Below are 20,503 nucleotides of genomic sequence, written 5' to 3'. Positions count from 1 at the left end.
ACGGATCCAAGTAACTTAGCTTTCATATTGCAGGGCGAATTTATTTAAAAGATTTAGGGATTTTTCTGGAACCCTCACGGACATGTGTGTAGCAGTAATACGTTAAAAACACGCTACTGGTTGGTCACCCAATGTGTCACCAACACTGTACTAAGTGTAAAATAAAAGTACCAAGTGTGATAACTTGTTTAACAGTTGTATGTTGCGTGCAGTATTCATTTAAAACATTTAGGAACGTTTTGGGACAAGGTAACAAATCGTACCTTTTAAGGGTGTATGTATAGCCATTTTTTTCAAACATCCTACGCCAATGCTACATGTCAGTTACGCTGTGGAGGTGTGGGGGTGCTTAATTTAACCTAAAAATGTTTAAAGAAGCGTTTCCATATTTCAAAATACGTTGTTACAGAGCACACAGATGGCAGGCGGTTGCCAGACGAAGCGAGCTGTCCGCCGCCCCAGAGCAAGCAGCCAACCGTGCATTCCTCCCCTGACGTGCTCGGGCCGCCTCGCATTTGCGGCACCCAGACAACGCCAGCGCCAAGTCCGTCTTATCTCACAAACTTCAACCCCAGCACCCCCGACCAGAGGGGGCGTATTTTTTTGCCTCCATATTTCAACGCAGCATCCTACACGACGTGCTCCAAAAGAGAATATAACACAGTTTCTATCACCTAAGGAATTGCTTCTAAATTATAGTGTAGGCTTATTTGACAGTATATTCTTACATCATTTTTTGACCTATGCAGCATGTAATTTGATGTATAATGCACCTGCCATTACTATGTCGTCCTCATTTAAAAAAGAAAATCGCTACTGATAATAGAAAAAAGTTATTTTATAAGCAAACCCATTTCCTGTGTGCGCGGACTTTTGACGATTTGTTCGGTACAAAGGTTAGCCTGAGAGTATTGTTTTGGCTACTTTCTAACACCTGCATTTACAATTCCCAGGCTGGTTTCTCATCTCGGCTTCATAACTGGTATTACGTGCATATTAAGTGTTTCGTTTTTCGATATAGTGTAACGTAATATTCCTATTGATACTCTTCCAATTCCATCACAATGTGAGAGTAGAATTCCATTAGATAGAAAGTCATTTCCACCCCAACATTGGCTATGTAGACAACTATGACATCGCGCGGCTCCCCCCACCCCACCCCACCCCCACCCCCGTCGGAGGTTCGAGTCCTCCGTCGGCATGGGTGTGTGTGTGTGTGTGTGTGTGTGTTGTCCTTAGCGTAAGTTAGTTTAAGTTAGATTCAGTAGTGTGTAAGCCTAGGGACCGATGACCTCAGCAGTTTGGTCCCATAGTACTTACCACAAATTTCCAAAACAACTATGACAACGAGAAAAGTGTTTCGTTCCAATGTAGGGTAGTGTTATATTCTAGGTAATTCTTTTGGAATCCAGTCACAGTGTAACAGTACCTATCCTTTCGATAGAAATATGTCTTCATCTCCAACATGTACACTGGCTATGTATACAGGTATCACAACGAGAAAACTGTGTGGTTTCGATGTAGAGCAGCATAATATTTTTGGTGATTTTCTTGGAATCCTATCACGACGTAAGAGCACCAGCCCGTTAGATATAACGTTGTCTCGAGTCCACAGCGTGTCACTGACAATAAAGCCTGATATTACAACGGGAAAAATAAATCGCCTCTCTTTTAATGTCTACCACTGGAGTTAGCTGAACATTTTCAGAACGATCCTGTGTGGACACTTGCCCCTCTTCGTTGAATCTCCTCCACCTCTTTTATTAATCCAACCTGCTAAAAGTTCCTAGAGTGATGAGAAACACTCAAAAAGAATCGGTCTTACAACTGTTTTATAAACCACTTCTTTTGTGGATGAATTACATTTCCTGAAGATTCTTCCAACAAACCTCAGCACGGCATCTGATTTTCCTACAAATTGCATTCTGCAGACTGCAGTCCTGACTGTAACTCCTAGGTATTATATGGTAGTTACTGTTTATTGCTGGACTATTGCCAGTACGGTAATCGAACGGTAATGGATCTCTTCACCTATTTATGTGCAATAGTCACATTTATTTACTTTCAGGGTCAACAGTTAGTCCCTGCACGAATCGTCTATCGTTTGCAATTCCTCGTGCATTTCGCAACAGTCTACTGGTGCTGCAACCCTCCAGAAGACAACAGGATTCTCTGAAAACAGTCTACATCTACACTTAAAAACATACCTCGTAAGTCACTATACAGTGAATAGTTTTGAACGGTCCCTAGTGGTGCCAATCTTATACCAGAGCTAAAATTGCTGTCGCAATATACTTCAGAATCTCAGATCACTTTCAATGGTGTTGCAGTCCCACGTTGTCTTTACAGTAGTGTTGAAACGCCCAGGGGTTGGTAGCAGTGTCGAACATAGTCAAGAACGTCGTCTTGTTGCTCATAGCATTGTAAACTGTCGTTTTCGACAGCGAAATGTGTGGGAACTAACGCCCCAAACGAAGGAGTGGTTTCATTGACTCTCTTTATGCCATCCCCTGAGGCCTTTCCGCATCGATTCTGAGCGGTGGTGCGTCTGAATGTTGCCTCGGCCAGAGGTAAGAGAACCACGTGATTTCTACGCTGGGTGTCGCGGTTCTGGCCTCCACCGCAGAAGTGCCCTAAGAAGGGGTCAAATGTGAATAAAAGGAGGTGTGACCTCCTTCCTACTGTGTGACACGTTCACAGTTCCTTCGGGCAGAATTTAGGTGACATTTGGTGCCAATGTGACATCATTAACCTACCTTAAAGGTCACATCAACTTCTAAACTGTGGTGTATTTTCGCATCTGCCGACACCTTGCTGTTTGAAGCTTCGCTGTTGTGGAATGTTTTCAAAGAGATAGTACCAACAGCAATTGAGAGATGTATACCACATAAATTAATAAGTGATGGTACTGATCCCCCATGGTATACAAAACGGGTCAGATCGTTGTTGCAGAAGCAACGAAAAAAGCATGCCAAATTTAAAAGAACCCAAAATCCCCAAGATTGGCAACGTTTTACAGAAGTTCAATGCGAGATGCTTTTAATGGTTTCCACAACGAAATTCTGTCTCGAAATCTGGCAGAAAACCCAAAGAGATTCTGGTCATACATAAATCACACCAGTGGCAAGACACAATCAATACCTTCACTGCGCGATAACAACGGTGAAGTCACTGATGACAGTGCCACTAAAGCAGAGGTATTAAACACGGTTTTCCGAAACTCCTTCACCAAAGAAGACGAAGTAAATATTCCTGAATTCCAATCAAGAACAACTGCCAAGATGAGAAACATAGAAGTAGATATCCTCGGTGTAACAAAGCAGCTTAAATCACTTAATAAAGGCAAGGCCTCCGCTCCAGATTGTATACCAGTCAGGTTACTCTCCGAGTATGCTGATAAAATAGCTCCATATTTAGCAATTATATGCAACTACTCGCTCGCAGAAAGATACGTACCTAAAGACTGGAAAATTGCTCAAGTCACAACAATACCCATAAAGGGAAGTAGGAGTAATCCGCTGAATTACAGGCCTATATCACTAACGTCGATTTTCAGTAAGGTTTTAGAACATATGCTGTATTAGAACATTGTGAAGTACCTCGAAGAAAACGATTTATTGACATATAAACAGCACGGATTCGGAAAATATCGTTCTTGTGAAACGCAACTAGCTCTTTATACTCATGAAGTAATAAGTGCTATCGACAGGGGATGTCAAATTGATTCTATATTTTCAGATTTCCAGAAGGCTTTCGACACCGTTCCTCACAAGCGTCTTCTAATCAAACTGCGTGCCTACGGAGTATCGCCTCAGTTGTGCGACTGGATTCGTTATTTCCTGTCAGAAAGGTCACAGTTCGTAGTAATAGACGGAAAGTCACCGAGTAAAACAGAAGTAATATCCGGCGTTCCCCAGGGAAGTGTTATAGGCCCTCTATTGTTCCTGATCTATATTAACGATGTAGGAGACAATCTGAGTAGCCGTCTTAGATTGTTTGCAGATGATGCTGTCATTTACCGTCTTGTAAAGTCATCAGATGATCAAAACGACTTGCAAAATGATTTAGATAAGATATCTGTATGGTGCGAAAAGTGGCAATTGACCCTGAATAAAGAAAAGTGTGAAGTTATTCACATGAGTACTAAAAGAAATCAGCTAAATTTCGATTACGCCTTAAGTCACACAAATCTGAAAGCTGTAAATTCAACTAAATACTTAGGGATTACAATTACAAATAACCTAAACTGGAATGATCACATAGATAGTATTGTGGGTAGAGTAAACCAAAGACTGCGATTCATTGGTAGAACACTTAGAAGATGCAACAGGTCTACCAAAGAGACTGCTTACACTACGCTTGTCCGCCCTATTCTGGAGTACTGCTGTGCGGCGTGGGATCCGCATCAGGTGGGACTGACGGATAACATCGAAAAAGTACAAAGAAGGGCAGCTCGTTTTGTATTATCGCGAAATAGAAGAGGTAGTGCCACAGACATGATACGTGAACTGGAGTGGCAATCATTAAAACAAAGGCGTTTTCCGTTGCTACGGGATCTTCTCATGAAATTTCAATCACCAGTTTTCTCCTCAGATTGAGAAAACATTCTGTTGGCACCCAACTACATAGGGAGAAATGATCATCACGATAAAATAAGAGAAATCAGGGCTCGCACAGAAAAATTTATGTGCTCGTTTTTCCCGCGTGCCGTTAGAGACTGGAACGGTAGAGACAGCATGAACGTGGTTCATTGAACCCTCTGCCAGGCACTTTATTGTGAGTAGCAGAGTAATCACGTAGATGTAGATGTAGCCCAAGGCTGATGTCGCAGGGCGCCACGTTATTGCGCCATTGCAGAGGAAGATTGTAGGCTCCTTGGATCCAAATTTCAAACAGTAGGAAGTGGAAGACAATACGGGGTTTCGAAAAAGTGATACTTTAATTTTTTTGCCCAGTGTATATTACAATAAGGCACCGCACATCAGTGTTCTATATTGAGAAGTAAAATATCTAGATAGGTCAACTCTCAATATGACACCTATTATTACAGCCGTTTGTTGATGTAGACTATCTTCCACAGGGTTAAAAAACAATATTTTATCCTTCACAGCATACTATTGCTTAGACATTTAGGCCTGTAATGCACAGCTTCGTATCATCTGTTAACAAGTGCTTTTCGATGTGGAAATAGTACATAATTCAGAATCTAATTGAAACATATCAGAAAGTGGCAACTTGCACACTCCAATAACCTAGTCACGACTCGAGGCGGTAGCGAGAAGTTGTGGAGAATGTTTGATTTCGTTACCACATAAACCCTTCTTTACATAACAGTTGTAGTTCGCTGCCTGCACCCACATGTCAGAATTCTTTCAGTTATCACTTAAGTAATATTATACTGATTTACGGATACCCTTAACAAAAAGCAGTATACATGGGAGCAATTATCCAGCATTAAGAGGCATATTGGGAAAAAAATGGCATGGAAGCACTGGAAACCATTTCAAGGACACATAAAAATCCACTACCTAAAGTGGGATTTTCCGGCGTTGAAATAAATGTTGCAATGGTTCATCTGCCTGGAGTATTGCCACAACTTTGTGTAGACGACAATTTCTTTAAGGATGTGGATTTAACACAAGATTTTGCTCGGATTTTTTTAACAAAATTGAGATGTACTACTACTTAATTTCAAACCAAACCACTATCTCTGTCTATAGGAAGAAGACTACTAGGGAACAGTAATATTATTGAACGTAACGATAAGATTATTTAATGTAAATGAGGTCCAATTGCAGAAGAAAAATACATAACAAATTTAAATGTCATATCACAAGTCCAGAAGTGAACCAAGTTATTGGTAATCATATTACAGATTTTATAAAGTACCCAGATATGCATCTACGAGAAACTTTTACATCTTCCTCGGCTAAAGAAGATAGTACTACCAGACTAGAAGCTACGATTCATAACTACAGAATGGACTATGTGTTTTACCCTGTGGAAGACTCTCTAAATGTCTTAAACGCCAACAAAGAGTATTTCTAAGACGCTCCATTGTACTCTGAGACAATCATGTCTATTTTGTGTAAATTACGAGGTACGTTACAAAACAGCTACTGCGTTGTACTTAATAGTGTTCTCCAATTTGTCTACAGGGGCAATAAGAACACACGAAAGTTGATTGGTGAGCAAGTAAAACTTCTGGACAGGAAAGAAATGAAAAATATTATAAAATGTTTTCTGCCTGCCTACAGTTAAATTATTTAGCTGTAAAATACGTGGCGATTTTTATAACAGACTCCAACAAAGACTATACAACTATTATAAAGAAGTGTTATATCAGATCTGGAGAATCATATTTTTCTCAATCCTGAATATTATTTTCCACAATTCTTCACATGCTGTATATAAAGAAAGATTATGGAATGGGTTTCTTATTCATAAATCGCATTTGAATGTTTATTTGTGAGAAGATAAAAAATGGCTCTGAGCACTAGGGGACTTAACATCTGTGGTCATCAGTCCCCTAGAACTTAGAACTACTTAAACCTAACTAACCTAAGGACATCACACATATCCATGCCCGAGGCAGGATTCGAACCTGCGACCGTAGCAGTCGCGCGGTTCCGGACTGAGCGCCTAGAACCGCTAGACCACCGCGGCCGGCGTGAGAAGATAAAGTTATGCCTCATATAAGATGGAGAACCGTCCACCAGTATGTGTCGGAATTCTACAGCGACAGGATCGTGACATATCGAGACTGCAGTTATCATTGCATAATATTACTGCCCGCATTTGTCGAGATCCCACATCTCAGTGGTCTGACGCGACTAGCGTCCGAGAGGACAGACTGCTCGCCTGTGCGGGATTGTACAGCCACGATATGTACCTTTTGTCAGGAAATGGACTTTCTTTACAGCAATACAAGTGTCCACATGGACAACGATAATGTCTGTAGCACCACGGCCTTTCTGCTCTGCTTGGCCACGCGTGGTAGCCGCGCGGTCTGGGGCGCCTTGTCATGGTCTGCGTGGCTCCCTCCGTCGGAGGTTCGATTCCTCTCTCGGGCATGGGTGAGTGTGTTGTCCTTAGCGTAAGTTCGTTTAAGTTAAATTAAGTAGTGTCTAAGCTTTGGGACCGATGACCTGAGCAGTTTGGTCCCATAAGATCTTACCACAACTTTCCAACTTTCTGCTCTGCGATCATTGTTGTGGCTTCCCTCGAAGCAGCAGTGAAGAGAAGCGCACTAACTGTTTGTGCAATGGGAAAAGTGGACAAAGGAAGAGATCCATACCATCCTTTCATATTCAAAGTTCAGCATACAGCATCAAGATCGACGTAAACATATGGGGAGGCTTCGCGGAGAACGAACGTTGCCATATGGCATTCGTCTTTGTCATTCAGTTAAATCGTCAGGCATGATTCTATTGGGTAACAACAGAGCCGGTTCGAGAATATTTTTCACACAAACTGCTTGCCATTTGGTGCCCCTTACCCCCTTTTTCGTTGTAGACTTCTAGCCATGCCAGTTTTCGTTACTAATTGATTGCACACTGTTTACAAACCTTGCACTTGAACGCCCCTCACAGCTTGGCACCCGAAGCGATGGGTTGTGTCGCTGGGGCCTTAAACCTGCCCTGAGTACCACTGGGTACACAGTACTATCACTGCTGATTTGCACAGTCGGGCCGGCTGAAGTGGCCGAGCGGTTCTAGGCGCTTCAGTCTCGAACCACGCGACCGCTACGGTCGCAGGTTCGAATCCTGCCTCGGGCATGGATGTGTGTGATGTCCTTAGGTTAGTTAGGTTTAAGTAGTTCTAAGTTCTAGGGGACTGATGACCTCAGATGTTAAGTCCCATAATGCTCAGAGCCATTTGAACCATTTTTTGCGCAGTCGGTAATTTGGACAGCAGACGTTATATTTCTGATGTACAAAGGTCGATGGTAATACCCTATCTTCGAGGTCTCAGTGATGTTATCTTTCAACAAGATAATGCAAGACCACCTTTTGAAGATGCTACCCTAACCTGACTTGATACAGAGAGGGTGTTCGACTGTTGCCTGACCAGTACGTTCCCCATACTTCTCAACCATTGAAAACATATCGTCGTAAGATTCCGAGAGACTGGCACACTACTACTCATGAATCAGTACGATTAATGAACTCTGGTATAGAGTTTACGATGCATGGACCAACGTACTCATTTCTGTCGTCCAAGCTCAGTTCGACTTGATCCCCAACCGGATTAGAATCAATGTTGCTGTCGAGGTTGGCAGTTCTGTGTATTAAACTTTTCTCCCTGTATACTCCCAAATCACTTGTAAATTTATCGTGTACTCTTCCTGCTATACTGTATGTGCACAATAAGTGAGCCAATGTGTTACCTTGACGTTTCCGTTGAGCAGTTTGACGATGCCGGTAATGATGTCCTGTATGTCGGGGTTGGTCTTCCTCTGGTCGCCGCTAGCAGTCGCTGGGCCGGCTGCAGAAGCCTGGCGGGGCTCCAGCAGGGGCAGCGACCTCCCCCTGGGAGCCCCCGGGGCTTCCCCCGGCTGCGGCTCAGCCGTCGAGCTCAGCGCCGCGTGCGCCTCTCCGCTCGACTCCTGCGTGCGCGTCGGCTGGATGTGTTGGTAGTAGTTCCGGCTGGTCGTGTCGCTGCTCTCAGCACTCACGGCCACATCATTGGATGGGACGTCGAGTCCTTCGAGATCTATCTCCTTGACAGTGTGGACGACTGTCCCGGAGGAGCCGGGCACTTGGCCCACTGCACGAGTCGTCATCGAGTGTCCATCTGGGCCACTCTCTACGTCGTTGGCTATCTCCTCGTAGAGTCGACCTTGAAACTCGGAAGACTGCATCGCCGTCTTATGGATGGCGCCTCCGATCGATGTTTGTGTGCCGAATGCATGTTGTGAAATGGTTACCTGGACGTTATCACCAGGCCCACTAGCTGACGCTTCTGTCCTCGTTGGTGCTTTCGCCGTCCCTGTCAGCTGGCCTGTAACAAAAGAAAACAACATGCGTCAATCAGACTGCTGCAAGCAGACAGACGAAGACTTCACTAGAAGAATCTAGACAGTGGGATATGTTATTATGAACAGGGGCTATGGGGAGGTGTATTCGTGCCTGTCTAGTCTTTCTGTACCGGCTTAGAGTGAAAATATACAAGAATCAATACATGAAGTTTTAGAGTGCTGCCTCTAGTAGGAAAAGGAACAAAATCTGAACAAATGCGTGTAAGACTCGCGTTCTGTGAATTATGTACAAATTTATGTATGTAGATGGTTCATCTAAGGGTTTTAATGAGTGAGTTTGCAAGTATCAAAATACGTGTCATAAACTGCCGTATCTTTTGATTGCATTTACTTAAAAGCTTAAACATTTTACACCGCCAGGGACTGTAGACCTTCGTATTTGACAAAAATTTAAACTTGATACATATAGCCGTTTCTGAGAAAAATAGGTCTTAACAAACCAACTGACAGATCGGCAACAAAGCGATCCTACTAGGATTCCGATTTTACCGACTGAGGTATGGAGCCCTTAGGAACTTGATAGTAACGAAGGGTCACATTTTTAATGGTACCGGTAGAGAATAATACTACTACTATCTTAACTATGGTTTCTGTTGCAGTTTGTTTCTGGATGAGCATAGCCAAGCATAGCTGTATAAGTGGTCCAGTACTCGTTGAAGAAACAGTGTTAAATACTATTCATAGAAGACCGAGCGTGTGGGTATGATCAAGAGCGCAAATAAAGTTACGATGCGTCATCCTCATTAGAGTGATTCCATAGCCGAGTGGTCAGCCTATCTGACTTCCATGTGATTTACCTGAGCTGGATTCGTGGCAGTGCCAAAAATTATCCTTTGGTGTGAGTACTGAAATGGGGTCTTGCAAAAATTTATGTTCAGGTCCTTTGCCTGACATTCCGAGACGAGATTCGATATCAGCGTCTGTAGCTCTTCAGAATCATTTGCCAATAGCACAATGTCATCTGCAAATCTCAGGTTGTTAAGTCTCTTACTGCTGGGTCTAATTCCTTCTTTTTCCTAGTTCAGTTTTAGCATTTCCATCACGGCAGAGGACAGCTTGGGAGAGATGAGACCGCCCTTGTTTCACTCCTCTGTGAACTGGAAAGTCCTGAGCTGGTTCCCTGACACCAACAAAAGCTATAGAAGTTTCGTGTATGCGGTGCAGGATTTTAATATAGGTCACCTCAACTCCTTGCTCAGCCATGGCTTGCACTATAGCAGGATGGCTTACTTAATAAAAAGCCTTTTCAAACTCTACAAAAGCTATACATAGTGGCAGCCAGTATACGGTTGCTCTGCTAATCGCTTCCCGGAAAAAAAGTGTAGTGTGCCAATACTGCTGCGGAATCCAGTCTGCTCAGCCGGCCGCGGTGGCCAAGCAGTTCTAGGCGCTTCAGTCCGGAACCGTGCGACTGCTACGGTCGCAGGTTCGAATCCTGCCTCGGGCATGGATGTGTGTGATGTCCTTAGGTTAGTTAGGTTTAAGTAGTTCTAAGTTCTAGGGGACTGATGACCTCAGATGTTAAGTCCCACAGTGCTTCGAGCCATTTAAACCAGTCTGCTCAATTGCTTGAACTGCGTCAAGGATGGGACTGAAAAAATTTAAAAATATTCTGGCAAAACTTTGTGCAAGACGCAGATTAGGCTTATGGGATTATAGTTTTTATATGGAGAATGCTTCCTTTCTTGTGGAACAGTATTATCAATGTTTTTCTCCAGAGACTGCGATGGATCCTCGGTCAATGGACAATGTAAAAATTTGCTCTTAAGTTTCCTTGTCAGCAAACTTCCCAATAACAACAGAAAACTCATCATAACCGAAAACAGTGGCCTATTTCAAGTTATCAATAGCATATTTGACTTCCAAAGGAAGTTAATATGACTGGAGACCTAGCGTCTGAAATGTTTTGACCTGTCAATCTAGTATGGCAAGCATTTGGAAGAAATTCAGCTATCTTCAGGTCAAACATGGCAGTAAAACGAAAAAATATTTTGATCGTCGAGTCCTCCCCCTGCTGTCTTAGAAAAAAAAAAATGGTTCAAATGGCTCTGAGCACTATGGGACTTAACATCTATGGTCATCAGTCCCCTAGAACTTAGAACTACTTAAACCTAACTAACCTAAGGACATCACACAACACCCCGTCATCACGAGGCAGAGAAAATCCCAGACCCCGCCGGGAATCGAACCCGGGAACCCGGGCGTGGGAAGCGAGAACGCTACCGCACGACCACGAGCTGCGGACTGTTGTCTTACGGCTGTGAGACCTGTACACTTCATAAATATACAAGACGGAAACTTAGAACTGTACAGCTAGGCATGGAAATGTCTATTCTGGTATTTACAAGAAAAGACAAAAAATGACTGAAGACATCAGATCAACTACCGACGTCAAGAACATCCTAGAGAACAGCTATTACGAAATGGCAGTGGGTCAGCCATGTTGCCAGAAGAAATAATGACTGATGGACAAAGGGGATGCTGGAATGGAGTCCAAGAAACAGAGACAGCCCAAGAAGACGACCACCAGAACTGTGGCACAAACATCTGCGAAGACTGCTGGAGTTAACATACTGAATATCGCCAAAGAACGTTGTTCATGGGAGAAGTTACAGACGTACCTGAACTCAGTACTTGAAGAGACTAAATCGCTTAACGACAAAAATGGCTGCTGCTGCTACTGATGATGATGAGTGGGATGAGACGTATTGGACCTCGCCAAAACAACGAAGAATATACTAGAATAAGTAGCGGCTCCGGTTTCCAAAAGCTTGCATTAAGGAACGGGTAGCCACATACAGTAACCATACGCGCTTCCTTGTCGAAGTCAAATAATACCATAGACAGTATCTGATGCAGCGGACGGTGGGCATTGGGTGTAATTGCGAAGTAGGAGAGATGACACCCGTATCAAAGAATTTTGGGGCAGTATCTGGGAGTTTGAAACTTCCTGGCAGATCCAAACTACGTTCCGCACTGGGGCTCAATCCTGCGACTTTGCCTTTTTGGACAATGCTTTTGGCGAGTGAGCTATCCACGCATGACTCACGACCCGCCCTCTTACTTCCAAAGGTTTACAGAAGTACTCATGAATACCTTGCGGGATAAAATGCCGGCCCACACGCAAGAATCTGTCTGCGCAAAGGTCTGTGCACATCATGTCTGCACAGACGGATCATAGCGTGTGGACAGGAAATTGCTTCAGATCTGGCTCGTGAAACGACTTTCATTCAGCAGTTTGTTCAGTTTAGGGTTTCTCGTCTTTGCGTACACAGTGAATTCTAAAGTGGTTGATACGCGTCAGTGCCTTAGGGTGTTCCCTGCTAAACATATTGAAATATAAAAGGGTAGTCAGAAACTATGCAACTGACAGCATAAGGGAAAATCGCGCATTTCTTGCTGTCTTCAAAATTATTACAAGCTGTTAAGAAAAATAACTGGAAAGGTTAAGAGACATGTACAGCACGAGAGAAATTAATGATGGTGGTAATAGAATTAAACTTTATTGAATATAATGAAGTGATGATCAGCACAACCAGCCAATGTACGACATAGTACTACAATTAAACTTAATGACTATACTATAAGTTATAATTCACAAATTCAGACTGTTTATAATAAAGGCATCGTAGGGTTCTTTAAACAAGTCCCTAATGTCGGTTAGAAACAGTCTATGCAAATACCTAGCGGTCATAATCGCACACGTTATTGCGTCATTCTGTACGCTCTCGTAACAACCACTTTACGATCTCCCGGGGATAAAATTGTCCTCAAGCAGTATACAGCTGTTTGAAAGTTTGTTGGAAGAAAAAAGAGGTCATTTAGGGAAATATTTAACCTGAAATATCACCAATGACTGCCTGCAATAAGCCGTCGCCGTTCTGGCCCATGATGTCAGATACAGCCCTAAGAAATGTCGTGTTATACGTTGATGATTCAGGGTTCGAGTGAAGAGAACTGAAAAAAGATGGATAATAATTGTAATGTAGTTTCTCCAACAGTGTAGGATTTGTGCTATGGAGTAGAGTTATCAGTAGTGTCCCAAACAACCGCACCCATTTTGTTGGAAAGCCACTTGTTAAGAGACTCACTTAACAGCATATCCTCTACAACGAAAACCTCATGTGGCTTAGCCACCATATATGGCTTTCTAGACAAGCGATAAACTTACAGCGTTCGTCGAAATAAATAAATAAGAGGGACAGAAAAATGATAAACAGAGTAATATGCCTAATGAAACACGCTGATAAATAGCACTAAAATAAGATATAATCATGTGACCGTTTTAACGGTCGTGCGGTATTGTGCAATTGTTTGAACTCACGGTCTGCTATCAATAACATCGACATAAAAAAAATCTAGAAGCGCTTCCCGGTTTTATGATGTGATTTTGGCACAAAACAGTGCAGGAGTTTCAGATGACACTCAAGATGTCCACGGCATCTACAAATACAGAACAAAACAGTTATGTAATAGATGACTTAAGACGCTAATCAAGTTCAGAACGTTCTAGGATTACACACGAGGGTTTCTCAATACATGAGTGCAAATCTTCGTGAAAAGTTACGGTCAGAATAACGGTAATGAATACAGGAAACAGGGATTTGCAACAAGGTAACTTTCAAATAAAACAGACTGTCGTAGATTTCCGGGATATAATTAAACATAGAGCAAAATCATCATGGACTGCACAGAGAAGAAGTTCGCAAAGTATGGGAATTAAAGAATACTGAACAAAGTTAAAGACCACATGAAACAAGCTGATCCTAATTAATGTGGTATTCAGATGACCAAAACTAAAAGAAGTAACCACCGGGAGGGAGATAGCACGATGCAGACGAGTGGAACTGATTGACGAGGCAACAGAACGGGAATTCCCATTACTCAGTCAGGCGCCAATAAATTTATAATCATAGTGCTGACTAGCTTAAAGAGCTAATATTCAATAACATTCAATAATTTACTGGAGCTCTGCATGCAAACTTGAGGAGTCGATCGTTGACCTTGTGGACTACTGTGGTCTACTCTGAGACGCGTAAAAGAAATGGTCATTTTTCTCTGTTTTACATTTTCTGCAGACGAAAGTTGTTGTCAGCAGTTATTGGTAGAATTGCATTTCAGGTTTGCAAATGCGGAAAATTAGCGTAAAATATCACATGTTTTTTTGCGGAAGGGACCGTTTGGAGAGACTTGAATGAGTTTCACGCAGGGTAGGCATACTTTTCAGCCGGTAACCACCTACAACTCTGCCACTCGTGCAATCGGGCACACACACACTCACACACACCTACAAACAATTACAAACTCTTGTGTCACAATGCATTTCGAAAGACTGATATTGTGGGAAACAAGTGGCGAAACAGATGAGTGCACAGCACACGTCATAGCAATGCACCCTGTGTAAACAGTGATTTTGCTGTGGTAACGTGAAAACCACGGCAAACAACAACAAAAGTAAACTTAAGCAGAAATTAATATATTTTCACTTAAATGCAGATATTACAAATTTTAAATCAGGTAATATATTTTTATTTTACAAGCAGTCACACAAAAACAGTCCCAAAAACCTGAGAAGTGCATGTATAAAAAGAAGGTAACATAACAGCAATTTAGCAGAAGCAGCAAGTGATGAGCCTTAGCAGACAGTATAAAAAAATAGCTCAGACTCAAGACGTGATCTTAAAGTATATTTACGCCAACGATTTGTTCTAGGTTGGCTACTGTATGAAAAGAGAAGATGTATCATTTGCGATTTGACGAGAGGTAATTGGAGAGGAGCATTTCACAATTTATTGCCATACATTACGCAAAGGCTTGGTTCATGACACGTGAACTTCCTAAATGTGCCGAAGTAATATCTAAGGGTCATGGTCTATGTGCAACATCATTGTATCAAGTCATAAGAAGAGAAATTAATCAGTGTGCTTGCATATACGAAAGAACTTCAGAGCACACTTCTTGTGTGCAAGCAGCTGGTGCTGAGCAACAACAAATTTTTCAACATAAAACATCCGACAAAAATAAAATGTGGTACCATGAGTCACCCAGTACTACCGCAGTAGTGTTCAGAAGAGCTTAAGAGTCACGGTCACTGCTGTACAACTACACTATTGGTGACAAATTGCTGTAAACAGTATATATCTAAAACATCTAGGAGGAACTATCTAGAGCGACCTTAAATGGAATGACCAAATAAAACAAATAACAGGAACAGCAGATGCCAGAATGATACTCATAGGACGAATTTTAAGTAAATGTAGCTCATCCACCAAAGAAGTGACTTGTTCGACCGATTCTTGAGCATTATTCGTCAATCTTGGATCCTTACGAGGTAGGACTGAGAGAAGAGATAGGGAAGATCCAACGAAGAAAGGAGCGTTTCCCCACGGGATCGTTTGGTCGGCGCGTGTTACAGACATGTTCAACAAATTTTAGTGGCAGATGCGACAGGAGAGGCGTTGTCCATCGCGGAGAGGTTTACTTTTGAAATTTCGAGAGAGCACTTTGTTCAAATGTGTGTGAATTCCTAAGGGACAAAACTGCTGAGGTCACTGCTCCCTAGACTTACACACTACTTAAACTAACTTATGCTAAGAGCAACACACACGTCCATGCCCGAGGGAGGACTCGAACCTCCCGCGGGAGGGGTCACTCAGTCCGTGACATGGCGCCTCAAACCGCACGGCCACTCCGCGGGAGAGAGCACTTTCCAGGAATAGTCGGACAACATATTACTTTCTCCCACATACATCTCGTGAAATGGCTGCGATGAGAAAATTCTAGAAACTAGAGCTAGCAGAGAGGCTCACCGAGAATCATTCTTCCCACGCGCCATTCGCGAGTGGAGCAAGGAAGGGGGGATCAGTCAGTGGTACCAGAAGTATCCTCCACCACACACCGTCAGGTGGCTTCCGGAGTATTGATGTCGATATATGTATTCTTCTAAGCATTTCACGTTGCTTGTCCTACTGCTCTTATTGGAACGGCAGCGCTGCTGAATTATTGGCCCGTGTACCCAAGCAATTCGAGAGACGGCAGTGATGAGGGTGATCATGTAACACTTAATTTCAGATAAAATTACGCGGTTTCTAAGAAGGCCATACCTTCCACGACTAGGGATACCAGGAAAAATGAGGTGCAGTTAAATAGTGTCATGTGTACAACACATATGGCCTGATCGGTCGCGAAATGGAAACTACAATGAAAATCAAAAATGTTTTATTTACAACATTTAGCTATACCTTCCAGCTACTTCTCTACATTGTCGCCGCTCCAACTTAGACAACATCCTGTCCTGGTGCGGTACTAACTTTCCACTATCCTCGTAATAGAATACAGCCACCTTTGCTTCCCGTCAATTCTCTACATTGGTCTCCAGCTCGTTATGTGTGTCAAAATGCTGTCCACATAGCCAGCGATTTATTTGCGCAAAGCGATAGAAATCAAAACGAGCCAAGTATGGTGGGCCATCAAAACTTCCCGTCGAAAATGCTGCAGGAGCGTCTTTGTTCTGTGGCCGAACATTATCATGGAAAAGGACAATGCCTGATGTCATCGTCCTCTTCTCTTGTTCTAAATGGCCCTTCGTGGACGATTTTCTCGAATTGCCTTATCCACTCGCTGAACAAGATCATCGGTTGACGCTCACTTCCTTCCCAGGGCATCTGCGTCATGTACGTGCTTTATCAAATTCCTGCACCATTGCCGCACTTCGCTCTTCTGCATGACAGGTGCGTTATTTGAGCTGCATAAAATCAGGCGGAACTCCTCAGCATGAAGGAAACGAATGACAGCAGTCACTTCACACTTGGCCGGGGACTCGATAGTTCTAGGCATCTTTCGTGTTCTCTGTGCGCTCACAACTGAAAAGCGAGGTGACACTATCGAAGGGAATACTAGAGACACTACGTAATATCTCTGCACAAAGTTTCATCGAATTTTTGCTGTGGCTTTAATTTTGTGACTGGTCAGATCTTGACAAAAAAAAATATAGGCCTCGAACATTAACCAGAATGCCTTTCAACGTCTTCAGCAGTGGCTACGGAAACAGTGGTATCATGGTGCATCTACAGTCTGGGATACAACTAAGTTATTGTTAGAAATCGCTGTCGCAAGAAACTGTTTATAAATATCTAAAAGTGATACTGATTTGCGACTTACAACAATGGTAATAAGACTTGTGCTGTTAGTGAGTAGTAAACGTTATAGCCGTAGCAGTAGTTTTTGTTAGTATTAATAGTAATAGCAAAATGGGCTTCAATGTTACAACAGTGCTGTCATTTAATCAAAAATAAATGTAGAAACAGAATTAAAATAAGAGCAAAAGTCTACTGCAAAATATTGACTAAGAGATTAATTATAATATGAAACAAACAAAGCAATCAAATGGAAATAGCGGCACGGATTGTAATAGAAGTAATCTTATCTTCTTCATGTACTTCTGATGCGTCACGAGACACAGAGGGTAAACATGTCTAGGAACGATGGAAGGAAAATTAGCGTTTAACCTGTCGTCGACGATGTCATTAGAGACGGAGCAAAATCTCCAATAAGACAAAGAGCGCAAAGGAAATCGGCAATGTACGAGGGCTATTCGGAAAGTAAGGAACCACAGTGAAAATCAAAGCTGTTTTATTTGCAACAGTTAGCATCAACTTCCAGCTACTTATCTCCATAGCCGCAGATCCGACTTAGACGTTTGTCGTAGCGTTGTACCAACTTTTCAATACCCTCGTTATAGAAGGCAGCCGCCAGTGCTTTCCGCTGGCCTACAGTTCGTTGTCTGTGCCAGAATGTTGTCTTCAGAGCCAGAGGTTCATGTGAGCAGAGATGAAACTCAGGAGACAACTACGGGCTGTATTGTGGGTAATCAAACATTTACAATTGAAAACGATGCAGGGGCATCTTCATTGCCCCTGCAGAATGCGGCTGAGAATTGTCTTGAAGAAGAAAACGCACGACAGTTATGTAATGTTGGCTGCATAGCTTCAGGCGAAATTTCTCACCAGGCCCTCGTACTTGGCGGGAGACACTATAGTTCTAGGAATCTTTATGTGCTCCCTGTGTGCTCAGAACTAAACTGAACGACGTAACGCGATCGACGGGCATACTAAAGACACTGCCCAATACACCTGTGCAAAACTTCATCGGATTTTCACTGCGGTTTCCATTTCGCGACCGATAGTTCCTTGCTTTCCGAATAACCCTCGTATTTCTCAAAGAAACCATCCCTAGATCTGTCTTCAGCAAGTTAGAGAAACCACAGAAAACATAAATCTGGATGATTGGACAGCGATTTGAATCGCTGTCCCTGAATGTTACTGTGCCACTTCGATCAGTAACATGTCTATAGGAACCATCTGTGTTTACAGTGGAGTACTGCAGTATAGTGTCCTTGGGAATAATGTTTTTTTCTTCCCGAGTCAGTCACGATTTCCCCTGTTATGCTAACCTCTTAATCTTGAGTACCACTCACATCTGACATACTCAGTTATTTGTTATGTATGTCCTAATCTCTGTCTTCCCCTGCAGTTTTTGCCCTCACTTTCTCCCTCCAGTACCATGGGAGCTGTTGTCTATTGTCTTAACCCACGACCAGTTTCTTCTTGTAGTCAACATTTAGGTATGTTCCTTTCTTCGTTGATTCTGTGGAGAACCTCCTCCTTTCCTATCTTACCAGTTCACTTAATTTTCTGCATCCTTAGATAACATCACAGCTCGAACACTTTAATTCTCCTCTTTTCAGGTTTTTGTAATAAGTGAGAAGAAAATCGTTCCCTCCTCACTGTAGAAAATTTAATCAGTACGTAGTAATGCAAGCCTAACAGTATTTTCATATGTTTCTTTACGGAGGAAAACCCCCAATTCCATTCTTATACCACTACAAAGATTAATGAAATAGATGTTAGTGTCAGTGTCGTTGAGAAACAGCCGAAATGAAACTTCCTGGAAACAGCCGAAATCGTTAAAACTGAACAAAGCGCCAGGGCCTGACAGAATCCCTATCAGATTCTAAACAGAATTTGTAACTATAACGTACCGTAGATTACTCGAACAATAAACAGTGCCCATTGGTCGGAAGAAAGCGCAGGTCACATCCACCTACAAGAAGGGCAGCTGAAGTGATCCACAGAACTAACGTCCAATATCCTAGACATCCATTTATTGTAGAATCTTAGAACATATTCTGAGCTCAAATGTAATGAGGTACCTCGAGCAGAATGACCTCATCCACGCCAAATAACATGGATTCCGAATATATTGGTCACGCGAAACCAATCTCGCGCTTTTCTCACATGGCATCCTGAAGGCCATGGTCAAGACAGTCAGACAAATGCAGTGTTTTTTGTCTTCCGAATGACATGTGAATCCGTAGGTTTATTATCCAAAGCACGATCATACAGATTATCAATCGATATTTGTGACTGAGTGAGGATTTTTTGGTGGGGAGGACACAGCAATTTATCTTGGAAGGTGAGTCGCCGACAACTGTAGAGGTAGCTTTGGGTGCGCCTCAGGGAAATTTTGTTGGAATCCTAGCTGTTCCTGTCGTATATTAATGAACTTTCGGGCAATATCAATAGTAACCCCAGACTTTTCGCAGATGATGCAGTTATATATAATGAAGTACCATCTGAAAAAGCTGCACATCCAGCTCAATACTGATAAGATTTCAAAGTGGTTCAAAGACTGGCAATCTGCTCTAAATATTCATCAAGGCAACATTGTTCCTTTCACAACATGAAAGAACGTAGTATCCTATGACTACAATAGCGAGGAGCTACAGTTAGAATCAATCAACGCATAAAAATACCTGGGTGTAACACTTTGTAGGGACATGAAGCAGAGCTATCGTATAGTCTCACTCGTAGGTAAAGCAGGTGACACATTGCGGTTTATTGGTAGTATACTATGGAAATGCAATCAGCCTACAAAAGAGATTACGTATAAAACAATAGCCCGACCCATCCCAGAATACTACTCAAGTGTGTGGAACTCGTACCTAATAGGACTAACGGGGAATACTAAACGGATACAAAGAAAGGCAGGCCAAATGGTGAGTCGAACGGGGTAGCCACGCAGTCTGAGGCACCTTCTCACGGTTCGCGCAGCTTTTCCCTTCGGAGGTTCGAGTCCTCTCTCGGGCATGGACGTGTATGTTGTCCTTATCGTAAAATAATTTACGTTAGATTAAATAGTGTGTAAGCTTAGAGACCGATGACCTCAGCAGTTTGGTACCACAAGCTCTTACCACAAATTTCCGAAATTTTTCCATGAATGGTGATAGTTTTATTTGATCTATGGGAGAGTATCACGAAGACGCCGAAACAACTTAACTGTCAGTGAGATGAAGATAGTCCGAAACTATCTCGTGAAAGCCTGCTTATAAAGTTTCTAGAAACAACTGTAAGTGTTGAATCTACATCTACATGATTACTCTGCAATTCACATTTAAGTGCTTGG

The 20,503-nt window shown here is 42.6% G+C and overlaps 1 protein-coding gene across 2 annotated transcripts in view; it reads right to left on the bottom strand.

The window, feature by feature from the left end:
- LOC124721235 (mucin-6-like) overlaps positions 1-20,503 on the bottom strand; it is a 282,929-nt gene that overhangs the window by 131,385 nt on the left and 131,041 nt on the right. For both annotated transcript variants that reach the window (XM_047246092.1, XM_047246093.1), the window contains exon 2: positions 8,390-9,003. In XM_047246092.1, the coding sequence (XP_047102048.1) occupies positions 8,390-9,003 (614 nt within the window). The remainder of the gene's footprint in view (positions 1-8,389; positions 9,004-20,503) is intronic.

Source organism: Schistocerca piceifrons, chromosome X, assembly GCF_021461385.2.
Source record: "Schistocerca piceifrons isolate TAMUIC-IGC-003096 chromosome X, iqSchPice1.1, whole genome shotgun sequence".
Classification (NCBI taxonomy): Eukaryota; Metazoa; Arthropoda; class Insecta; order Orthoptera; family Acrididae; genus Schistocerca; species Schistocerca piceifrons.
This window is presented reverse-complemented; position numbering and strand designations above follow the sequence as displayed.